General features: G+C 38.6%; 1 protein-coding gene across 19 annotated transcripts in view; it reads right to left on the reverse strand.

The window, feature by feature from the left end:
* Positions 1-7,924: 7,924 nt before the first annotated feature.
* Positions 7,925-12,612, reverse strand: part of LOC115268722 (voltage-dependent calcium channel type A subunit alpha-1) — a 561,442-nt gene continuing 556,754 nt past the window's right edge. For all 19 annotated transcript variants that reach the window (XM_062858464.1, XM_029876909.2, XM_029876907.2 and 16 more), the window contains one exon: positions 7,925-10,996. In XM_062858464.1, coding sequence (XP_062714448.1) covers positions 10,840-10,996 — 157 coding nt within the window. In that variant the 3' untranslated portion in view covers positions 7,925-10,839. The remainder of the gene's footprint in view (positions 10,997-12,612) is intronic.

Here is a 12,612-nt window from a genome sequence, read left to right on the forward strand (position 1 = left end):
TTGATCAGGAACACAACAATCGAAACAGCTTCTGCCCAAAAATGTTTCTCCAGATTGGAATCGAAAAAAAGACATCGCGCCCGTTCGACTATGGTACGGTTTGCCTGCTCAGCAAGACCATTCTGTTCCGGATTGTACGGCACCGTCACCTCATGAAGGACTCCGGACCTACGAAGAAACTTCTCCATCTCACCATTTATGTTCTGTGCCATTATCGGTCCATAAGCGCTTGATCCGTTTGCCGGTCTGGTTCTTCGCCAGCGATTTGAAGTCTTGAAAACACTCCAGTACTTCCCTTTTCGACTTCAGAAAATAGACGAATATCTTGCGGCTGCTGTCGTCGTTGAACGTTAGGAAATAACGACTGCCACCGATCGACGCATTCTCTATCGGGCCGCACAAATCGCTGTTGGCCAGTTCCAACACTTCTCCTGCGCGATTTCCACTTTTCTTGAAGGATGACGAAATTGCTTACCTTGCAAACACGCAACACAGGGCTTCACTTCCGCTTCTTCGAAATCGATCCCCGTTGCTATGGACCGAAGCGTCTTCTGGCTGTACACATTCAAATGTCCCATCCGTCGCGTCGGTGCTACAACAGCATGCCATTTTCCTCCTTGGCAGCGCATGAAACTTAACTTGTTTCCCGGCCAAGCTCAACCTGTAGAGACAATTACTTGCTCGTCCAATGGCCACTACCTCGTTGGAAGCGGAACGCACCTCGCATGCATCCTTTGTGAACGTGACTATGTGTAGCCATTGTTGCAAACTTTACTCACGGAAATCAAGTTGAGCGCCAGGTCAGGAATGCTCAGCACGTTGGACATAGTAACTTTGCACGTGCCATCCCGGACGTCCGCATCGACACAGCATTGTTCGTCACGCTGATTTGCTGCTGGACCTTCTTCGCATCTTCAAGAGTAACCTCGCCGTTGCTCATGTGCGAAGTGGCACCCGAATCAAAAATCCAACTCACCTCGCGCTTGTTGGAAGATTCTTGAACGATGAAGGCAGCATGCGCGTCAGATTTCGGCTTCCTTTCCTTCTCGTTCTTTATCGGGAATTCCGCCGCGTAGTGCCCCAATCGCTTGCCTCAGACCCCCCAAAAACACCCCTGGAACCTGCTTCGAAAATCAATGTCCCCACATTCTCACATTTCTGGTTTTCGATTTTCACCCCTGAGACCCTGAAGCGCCAGGGAGACCATGGAGTCCATGGAAGGTCATAAAAATAACCTCCATAAAAATGAGTTTTAGTGTACAAAATTATGAAAATTGGTGGGAGGGGGAGGTTACAGCTGGCGAATTGTAGGGCGGTGGGAGGGAATGTGATGCCTCTTGTTAATTTGTTTGGAGTTTGCATCTCTTTTCCAAAAATGTTAAATGTGAACCTCCAATAGCACGTAGTTCATCTTCATTCCATGTCTTAAACAGTTTATATGCAGCTGCTCACTACCGTGTTTGAACCTTTTAGGCAAAAAACGTAAACTCGATAAAACGTTGGATGTCATCATCACTCTGTTAAAAAAACCTCAGTTAAAGAATTCGATTTCGATTTATTGTTTCTTTTCTTCATAAACTTTGCAGAACAAAATAGTACAAAAACGTTTTTTTGATAGATAGATAGATAGCTGAACTTTTTTTTTCTCCCTTCATGCGCTAATTAAATCCTATATGAGAATGCCTTTGAACCGCGATTTCGGATCCATAACCAACAACAATTGTTACTTCGCGAACTAGGATGCTTGGAATGAGCTGTTACCTGTTGTGTGTATTCTTAGACGATGCAGTTTTTTTGTGATCATTTTCGACTTGCCTTGTCGAGCTGGTTTATCTATTTTGTGAGTTTTTTCATACTTTCAATCTTCTCTGATCATGCTTATTGAAAAACTAGTTAAACGCGGTTGATTTGGTTCCTTTCAGAATACTACATATCAATAGAGCAGTATAGCATACCACTAGAAGCAAAGTATTTTTTTTTTATTCTCGTTTGTTTCAAAGCAACCTTCTCCTCGAGACAACAAACGTAAACTTTGTCAAAATAGGATAAGCAACAAAAGTGCCCGTAAGCGTTCCCGTTCGAATTCTTTTTTGCTTCGCTTCCACCAAATCAGAGTAATACTTAGGAGCACGCTTTGCCCTTCCACAATTTGATAATATACTTACCGTATTGTAATTTTTGTATCACAGAAAAATTTATTTACATCTTCCGCTAGAGATTAAAAAGTATTATTTCTTTTTATTAGTTTATGCTACAGTTTGTTCTTGTTTAGTGTTGAAGATCTTCCTCACTTGATTTTGCTCGGATTTTGATACGACCGTTCCGTTTGCGTTCGATTACATATCACCTAGCAATTCGAGAAAACCCGCAAATTCTAACGCAACCTTGTTCCACGGGACTGAATACGCGCCATGTTCGATTGATGTCGATTGGTGAAACAATGCTGCACAGATGGACTTTATGTACATTGGAGTTTGCGTCACGAAGGCTTTTTTTGCCTGCGACCTACTAACTAAATAGAGGATGTACGACGGCTACCCTTAACGCTATCGATAATACACAGTACGTCTCACATTGTGAGAATGACTTTTTTTGTGAGCTTACACATGGCTCTTACGTCTGGTAAACCCACCGATAGGACTGGCTTGTGAAATTGGTGAAACTGGAAACTATTTCGTTTTGGCTATCATAGTGCGGGATTTGCGAGGAATAAATTCCTTGAAATGTCTTGTTGTGTATCAAACCATTAAAAAAGAAAAGGAATTTCGCGTATTCATGGTTGCGGTTTTCTGTATCGTTTAGTACGTTTGTTCAATTGTTTTTTTTTTTAGGTTTGGCAGTTTGGCAATTCAAGGTTGCAAATCTGGTTTGTTTGTGTGATTGAAAAGAATACCACAATTTTGAAGCAAGGACGTTGAACGCAACAGAGATAGTATTCCTTCAAAATTCTTTAATGTATATCATAAAAATTTTCCAAGGAATTTTCAAGAAATTCTGCCATTCTTTCATTCATTGAAGATTTCTATGAGAAATCCTTCAGAAATTCTTTCTTTGTTTGCATTAAGAAATTATCAATTTTCTTTTGAATTTTTTACATTTTTTTCTTGAGATTACCCAGGAATTACTCCAGCATTTTTTTTTTGAAATCATCCCTGGATTTCTCTGATATTGATCCATGGGTTTTTGCTACAAAATTCTCAAGGAAATCCTTCCAGAAAGTCTTTTACAGACCTTTATTGAAAGTGTCTTAGAGCACATTCCATGGATCGCGGCAGAATCTGCTCTAGAATTTCCTTCCGAATTTTCATTAGAAGATCCTCCTAAAATTTCTTCAAAAATTCCTCAAGAAAAGCATACATGGATTACCCATAAAAAATCCATCATTGATTTTTTTTCAGAAATTTGTACAAGAATGTCAGAAAATCATTCCTTCAGGAATCCTTTCATCGATTATAAAAAAAAGGTGTTTCAAGGATATCTTTAGAAAAACTCCCGCAGACTCTTTCAGAAATTATTATTAAATTTCCTTGAGAAATTCTTCCAGAGATACTTTAAGAAATTTCTCTGGAAATTTCTTCAAAAATTCCTCGTTAGATTTATCCGTAAATTTCTCCTTGGATTTCAAGTCCAAAGAAATCTTTATGGCTTTTTTCCAAAATTTATCCATGAACTCCTTCAGAATGGCCGATATTCCGTCATGAATTTGTCCAAAAATTTCTCCAAGAATTCTATGAATTTCTTCTGAAACTCCACCAGGAATTGCTTCAGAAATTCCTCAAGAGATTCGACGCTCAGTAGATTTCTATGGGTTCTTTCTGAAACTTCGTTTAAAAAACTCATCGGAAATTTCCCCATGGATTCCATCAGAATATTCTAGAAGGATTGCTCTAAAAATAATTTCGAAGATTCTTCAATACATTCTTCTCGTGGTTTCTTCAGAAAATTTTCCAGATATTCCTTCGGAAATTCGTTCAAGTATTTTTCAGAAAATTCATCAGCTATTTGTTCTGGAATTGCTCTAAGGATTTCATTGAAAATTCCCACATGAATGTGTACAAAACTTCCTTCTAGGACTAATGCCAAAACTTCTACAGGAATTCCTTCAGATGTTATTGCATTAATATTACTTTCAGTGATTCAGGAAGGAAATTATACAGAGATTTTTGCAAAAGTTCATACAGGAATCACTTCAGGATTTCTTCCAGATCTTCTTCTTCTTTTACAGCGCTACATCCCCACTGTGACTTGGCCTGCCTCGCTTGAACTTAGTGTTTTTTGAGCACTTTAACAGTTAATTATTGAAAGGCATTCATTGCCTGCCAGTAGTGCATGAATTTGTATATTGTGAGGCAAGCACAATGATACTATGTCCAGGGAGTCGAGAATTGTTTTCCTACTGAAACGGGACTCGCTGTCTCTGGATTGGCGATCCATAGCCTTAACCACTAGGCTACCTGAAGACTCAGATATTCTCCAGATATTCTCCAGAAATTTATTCGGCATTTCCTTTAAGGATAACACCAGTAATTTCTCCATTGTTTTTTAGGAAAATCATTAAAAAATCCAAAGAGTTTCTATGAAAATTCATTTAGAACTATCTCACGAATAAGCTTCAGACGTTTATCTATGCGTTTCTCGAGGCATTCAGGATTTTCTTTTTTCAGAATCTCGTCCACAGGTTTCTCAATGGAAATGTCTAGAAAATCATTCCATCCTATGCATCACTTTTGGAAAAGCTCGCTGACGTAGTGCACGGCTTGGGTCAAAAACGACATTAATGCACAAGGTAGGTTAAAGGATTTCCCCATGAATTTCCCTAAAACTTCCTCAGATTTTTTTTAGGAATTTCAAAAAGGATTTTACAAGAAGTTTCGCCAGGTATTTCTTCAGAAACTCCTTCTAAAATTTCTCTGAGATTTCTTCGAATATTCCTCCGGAGATTCATTCAAAGGTGCTTCCTAAGATTTATAAAGGGATTCTACTGAAAATTTCTTCAGAAATCCCTCCATGGTCTCTTCCAGAAATCCCTGGATGGGTTTCTTCTGAAATTCCTTTGCAAAGATATTTTTATCTCTAGCGACTTTGGCCCGGAGAACTGCTCCCTGCCCTCTCCTTAAGTCCGGCAGGTGTCACGTGTTTTCACTATCACACCAGGTCCAATCCACAGAGATTTGTTTTATAAAATTTAGCAAGAGAATTCTTTAAAAGCTTTTTCATGATGTTTTTCAGATATTCTTATAATTTTTTTTACAAAATTTTTTCTCAGCGTTTCTTCAAGTTTTTTTGTGAAATTCTTTCAGTGACTTCTGCAAAAATACATGCAAGTTTTTTTGGAAATTTCTCTTCTGGTTTAATCAAAAGTATCTCCTCGGATTTCTTTAGAGATCATTTCAGAAATTGTCCGGATATTCCTCCGGGAAATTTCCAAAAATTCGTGCAGAAATTGTCTAAAAATATTAAAGAATTCTTCGAGAAATTGCCAAGAGATCCTTGGTGGATCGTCTCAAGAATTCCTTTGAAAAGTAATAGAATTTCTCCTGGAGATACCATTTAAAACTTGAAGAAGAAATTCTTGAAATATTTTTGAAGCAATTTCTGAAGTTATCTCTTTTGCAGTACCTGGATGAATACCATAGCTAATATCTAGGAAAAAAATTGGAAAAACGCCTGAAGATACCTTCTTTATTCCCAGAAAACCAACTTATGGAAGAAGTCTGCAAGTAATTCCAAGAAAAACTGCTTGAGTAAAGGAAAAATCCGTAGAGACATTCCTGAAGGAATATTTTCAAAAACTCTGTCCTCCTGTTCCTGGAGGATTTTCTGCAGGAATCCTTGGAAGAACTCCTGAAGATATCTCGAACAAAATTTTCAGAAAAAAATATTTTTCGATGTACACAAAAATCTAAGATTAGCTACCTGGAAAAATAATAAACTTGAGTAATCACCGTGCAATATATAATTATTGGGTTGCATTGGCTTTTCTCGGTGACAGGTAATATTAAAACGCTGTTTTAATCAGTGTTGCAGTTGAACTGAACGCGAGCCAAAAATGAACTGAACGCGTTCAATTTTTTGAACGTGAACGCAGTAAACATTGAACTTGCGTGTCAGAGCTTTTCACTGCTCAAGAACGCCCGTTCAGATCCCCATTCGGCTCAATGTTCTAATGCACTATGAACTTCTGCACGAATGTTTGCTGGCCTGCTTACACTAACTGAAAATTTGAGCGGAGCGGCACCGCTCAAACGTCAAAATTATCTGTGCGAGTAAGCAGAGTTCCGTAGAAAAAAGACTTCATGGAACATGGCCCTTTACTGTACTACATAATACCATATTAGTAATACGTATATACTATACATTGCATTGTCGGGTTGGGAAGGGAGCGGATCGAATCGTCCGGGGTGACAACGCCTCGGTCCTTATGACGCGTTTTTATGCGAAATAACGTTCAAAAGCTTGGATGCGTCATCATATCCTACATGCCTCCTAGGACTTTGTGACGCATTTGTATACACTCGTTGTTGCACAGAAAAATGCGCCATACAACCTAGGACATTGTGGCATCGGGCATTAAGATTCTGCACCGAAATACGGATTATCCGCAATCCACGGTGACCGGACCGATTCCTCCTCACAATAGAAGGTCAGATTCTGAATCCAATGAGCCCAAGATTGCTAGAATTGGCGAAAAAATGGCAGAAATATGACCATTTCAGTTTAGCGGGTACCAGGGTATCATGTTAGCATGTTGGCATTATACTGGTGCAGTTCTTGCTCATTGTTCAAGGTGCGTTCAATTTCGAGCTCGCTCGCGTTCCAAATTTTGAACTGAACAATGTTCAAATCGTTTTGATCGCAGCGTGCTGAATTTGAACATGAACGCAAATTGATCGCGTTCAAATGCAACACTGGTTTTAATATTACCTGTCACCGAGAAAAGCCAATGCAACCCAATTATTACAGTCATTGCACAATTATGGGTCACACACAATTATTAGTCACTTTTCACTTTAATAGATAAATACTAATTAATTGCAAGCTTTTGTTAGCCATTGTCATTTTTCGTTTATAAGTTGATTTGTTTTGTGTCACTATACGTATCGCACACGGGCTTATACGTCCAAACATACATATTTTCGATATGTTTTTGTTCGGCGCAAAATCATCTGTCAAAGTAACGCTTCGATTGTGAATATCGGAAAGTGCGTGCGCTGCTTTCGTAAGCTCTGTAAAAGCGAGCTTCAGTGATTTTTAAGTGCAAAATGGTATCGTCACCAGAACAAAGGTATAATTAACGTTCTAAATGTAGAAATTCATGTGACTGCAGCTAATTAAAGCTTATTTCAGGCAAAATTTAGGTGACTCATTATTGTGTCAAGCAACACCGAAAATCACACAATTATGGGTCACTTTTTGTGCAGCATAATATTGACAGTTCTGTGTACATGCGCATTGCATACTTTTAGGCGTTTATCGGTGGTTTTGTAGAAGATTTTGTCCCAATTTTTAAAAATTGATTACAAATCGTGAAAACACGCTTCGTTAAGAGGTTTGAGACCAGTTTTAGATTCTACTATAGTTGATCTATCGAGAACATGTGATTATTCAGTGAAAAAAATAGACAAAACATTATTGTTGAGCCGATTTTTCTTGAGTGACCCATAATAGGCAAATTGACCCATAATTGTTACACAGCCAATTTTGACCCATTATTGTGGTTTTCATTATTCACCAACATTTTAGTAATTTTCACCGTCTATAGTTAATTTTACAAGCAAATTTTTATACACAACAATAAAAAGGAGTTTCAATGAAGAGAATATGACATAAGAATAATGAAAGTGCTATTTTTGTATGTAAAACGATTCATATTATGAAATGATTGTTCCTTGAGTGACCCATAATTGTGCTATGAGTGTACCTGGAAAAATGTCTGGAAAAAATTCTGCAGAAATAACCAAACCATCCGAGTGGATTTTTTTAGAAAATCACTTAAAACTTAAAAAAAAATGAAAAAATCTTAGAACTGGAGAATCTTTTGCAAGTATTCCTTGAAAACATTCTTAAACAATTCCTCGAAAAATGCTAAGTAATGGATTCTGGAGTAATTTCTTTAGGAGGTGTTGAGAGAATATTTGGAAAAAATAATTCTAAAAAATACCCTGAAGGAAGTTCTAAATAAATCCATCGCAATGCCTAAAGAAAGACCTGAAGCACGTTCGAGAATTTCCGAAATAATCTCCGAATCTTTATAAAACAATTTCTCCTGAGATTGCATCTATCGAAGAAAGTTTGGAGAAACCCCTGGAAAAGTTCCTAGAAAAAAATCTTGAGATATTTCTAGAAGAGTTTCAGGAGAAATTCTAAAGAAAATCTCCTGGAAAATTTTAATTAATATGTCACGAGGCATTTATTTTTAATGTTTGAGGAAATACATGAAGGAATACAAGCATGAGCTCATGTGGCCATATTTGAATGAATTTCTTTTAGAATCTCTTAAGAAATCGTAGGAGAAATTTCTGAGGAAATCCATGAATCAGTTTCAAGATGAATTTCTTGAGGTATTTCTTGGAAATTGCTGAAGAAGTTTCATTGAAAATTCCTTGAAATATTCCTGTAAAAATCCCTGGAGAAAGGACTGGATAAATTTTCAAAAAAAAAAAAAATAAAAATCTGGACATGGATGTATTTTGAAGGGATACTAAGAAAAATCCTTGCTAAAACTATTTTTAAAATTCCTGAAAATTTTTGATAAATCCTCAAAGAATCCCCAAAGGAATGTCTGGCGGTGTTCCTGGAGGTAATCCTGGAGAAGTTTCTAAAAATTGTAGGATGAATTCTTGCAAAACACAAAAAAAAAAGGAATTCCAGCAATAATGTCCCTTCCGCGAAACTTCGTGAAATAATAATGCATAGAGGAGTTTTTTTTTTCGGAATAAATTAGGCGCAATAGTGATGCAATAGGGTGCTGCAATTTGGAAGCCTTGGGTAATCAACTCTGGTTTTACCATGACATCACTGCTCTGATCACTACTAGTGCACAGGGTCAAATATTTGTCCAAAAAGAAACCAATGCGCAAACATCTTTTTTGATTCGGTTGTTGAAGGTAAAACTGCGCTCCATAATCTCCGTTATCAAGAATTTAAGGTACTGGCGACCGTCTTGAAGCGATCTAGCATATATCCGTTATAAAATCTCCAATCAATGTTATGGGATCAGGGTGAATTGATTGGCAGCTGTCGACAAAACAGTTATAAGTATCGATTGATAGGAGGTAAAAGAGACAGAATAAATAACATACCCCTCAGTGAACATAGAGCCTATCGGTTCTAAGCTTTGGGGTTTATGGAGCTCAAAGGAAGAAGACATACTAAAATGTTGATCTCCCGACCAGACGTTGATCAACATTAACGTCTGAAGAGGTTGCTCACACCACTAAAGCATCCCTATCTCTTATATTATGTCAGCTTTTGAGAAATATCTGAGTGCTTTTCTATCCTAAAAAAAACTGTTGCCTTGTTCAGCCCTTCGGACATCCCAATCCAGCGCCTCTGTCAAATGGTCAATGATTATTCTACTTCTTATCGTTTGCCGAGGTGTGTGAACCTTCAAGCTGAAACTCTTGCTACCTGTGTTTGATGTTCAATCTTGCCTACTTTAAAACCTATAGCTACGTGTATGTTCCCATTAGCTGATGATGATATCGTTTCAATAAAGCTACACTTTCCTCTACGTAAATACGGTTGTATAAAAAGTCTACCCGGTTTTGTCCTACGTACACGGCCCTACGTTTGCCTATCAGTTATCACGCGTTCTAAGTTTGTAATTTTTCTTCAACTAAAATTAAAAACAAATTAATAATCGTTCCACCCCTGCTGTTGGTTGCACGGTTGGGTTATACGATTTCTGAAAGTGAAATACAGTTTAACCCGAAAAAAAAAATCCTTCTATATCCGGATATCTCACTACCTGTCAGGACTTTCTAAACGCCTACCGATTGATATTTTTTGGTTGAAATTCAGTCTTTTCTTCTAGTTGTCGATATTTCCTGTTTGATAAACTGTGGTGCTGTTTGGAATGATGGTGTGCGACTGAATGCTCTCAAAGGGCAGCTCGACTGGGATGTCCGATCGCTTCAATAGTGTGAAACTCTCAAGCAAAATAAACTGTCAGCAATAATGAAGTTGATTTGATTTCGATTGATTTTATACAATTTCTACTTAAATATAGGACGAATAAATGTCGAGAAATGGGATTACTATTTTACAGTAGTGCTTTAGATCCATATTTACAGTACGCTTCAGCTGATCTACGTTTTGTTCTCATTTGTGGCTTTGAAGGCAGGTTCTGTTTGTTCATCATTTGAAATTGAATAACGTTTAACTAGAATTCGGTTTACTGGCGGTACCTTTTTGCAAAAAGGTGTATCGGTTTGATTAATATCTCTAACTCGATCTAACTAAGGCCTTAGACTTTTGGAAAAGAAACAAATATGAGGATAATCTCGTTAAACACTACCAGCTATACCGATGACTAAATTAGTGTCCGCTTGTAGACATTACATAAATCTCACGTGAGTCACCGTGAGCCCGTTAATGAGCAGATACGTCCCTATCCACTTCTACTAATGCTCGCTTGGAATGTGATAGGAGTTGATCTAACGACGACGCTTCCGACTCAGGTGGGTTGTAAAGCTATTGTTTGTTGCCACGCACAGCTTCCCAGCTGCGTAGCCGTTTCTCTACGAGTTCACAGAGAGCGCTGTCGTGTCCGGTTCTTCGCTACACCCATATCTGTTCCCTGCGTTTCCGTTCGCACTGCCGCCGTCTCACCCTATGCTAGCACCAGTCTTCATCGTCCGAGTCCGAGTGTCGGGACGAGTGAAGGCCTCCTTTTGGTTTGTAGCCGTTCAGTATCGGTGATGGAAGAACGCGGCCTCCGGTGCGGCCCATCGCTAACGCCTGCTCGTACGAGAGAGGCATCTGGTGTTCCATACTGGAAAATAGGGAATGGGAAATAGAACACTATCAATATCTGGTAAAACGTTCAACATGAAGATACAATCATTCTGGGGAGGCTCAAGTTATCAAAGTGATAGGTATATACTGCTTCGCATACAGGACCTGATGATTCAGGTTGAGGTGAAAAAGGCAACAAATGTTGTACTTAGCTTTATAAGAGGCAATATTGGCAACACCAACCCTCGGCTTAATTATAATAATAATAATAATAATAAAAAAAAAAAACAATTCGCACTCACTTGTAGTTAGTGGGCACAAACGCGATTGTGTTGTGGAATGGCATCTAAGCCGAAAGAGAGATGGGTTTGTGAAAAAGAAGTGTTCACGATGTGGCTTCAGAGTCAGTTTTGCTTTCTATCTGTGGCTTAGTTGGTTAAAGCGCCGGTTTAGCGAATACGAAGTCGTGGGTTCGAACCCCACTAGAACGCAATTTTTTTTTCACAAATTCATCTCTCAAATTGTCAATTAACCCAACCGATGTTATTCCATGTGTTATAGCTGCAGGACTAGTCAAGTGTGTTTACCCACTAGCGCCTGAAACTCCCATATCTATCCAGTCATAGTCTGGAGACGGCTCTAATATTGGTTCTGATCGAACCGGATTTGCGAGCAGGAATTTACCTCCTGTTACTAAATTAGGGTGGAAGCTCAGGTAAAATATCATCTCCTGGGCGCCCATTAAAAACACCACCCGCGGCGAAAATTGGCGCTTGAGCTTAGCTATTTCGCACCATAGTTGGAGGAAATGCCAATGCAGAATCCGTAGCTTCCGGGAAGATTAGCCCAGCTCCCTGGGTTAGTGGGTTGGTGTCTGGCCCTGCGAGCCAGCCGTAAAAATATTAGCACCGAAAGATCAACAAGAGAAGAATGAAAACCGATACCAAAGGCGACGACCACAGCGACGAAAAGATCTATCAACTTCATCGGGAGCGCCCGCATACTCGCCAATCTACTGAAGGACCGCTGGTTCAGCATCGTAGCGCTTCAGCAGGTGTGGACAGGATCTATGGTGCGAAAGTTTAGAGGTAATTATACCATCTACCAGAGTTGCGGCAACGCACGTGAGCTGGGAACAGCTTTTAGAGTGATGGGCGACATGCAGAGACGCGTGATCAGTTGGTCGCCGATCGACGAAAGAATGTGTATGACTGTGTATGACTGATGATGACAAAAACGCATTTTACAATGATAGACATTCGTTTAGCCGAGACCAAAAAAAGTGTCAGGAAACTCATACAAAACATTTTATGATAAAACTTTTTTATCGTAGTGATAGTATATCTAGTACTGTTTTATAAAAATGTGATACATCACACTTACATATACACTGAAACAAAACCGAGGGTAAAAACCCTTCAAATGTCATTTTTTGCCTAGACATTCGTTTAGCCGAGGTAAATGAAAAAAAGGGGTTTCAATAGATTTTTTGCAATTTCTTGAGTATATTTCGGAATATACTTCAAGGCATTTAGTTTATGACGTGTTAGCAAGATAATTGACCTTAAAAGTTTATTTATTTATGAAATTCAGAAAAATATTGCAAAAGATTGTCCCGATAAGGAGAAGCGACGATAAACAAATTTATTTAAG

This window comes from Aedes albopictus, chromosome 3 (genome assembly GCF_035046485.1).
Source record: "Aedes albopictus strain Foshan chromosome 3, AalbF5, whole genome shotgun sequence".
NCBI classification, from domain to species: Eukaryota; Metazoa; Arthropoda; class Insecta; order Diptera; family Culicidae; genus Aedes; species Aedes albopictus.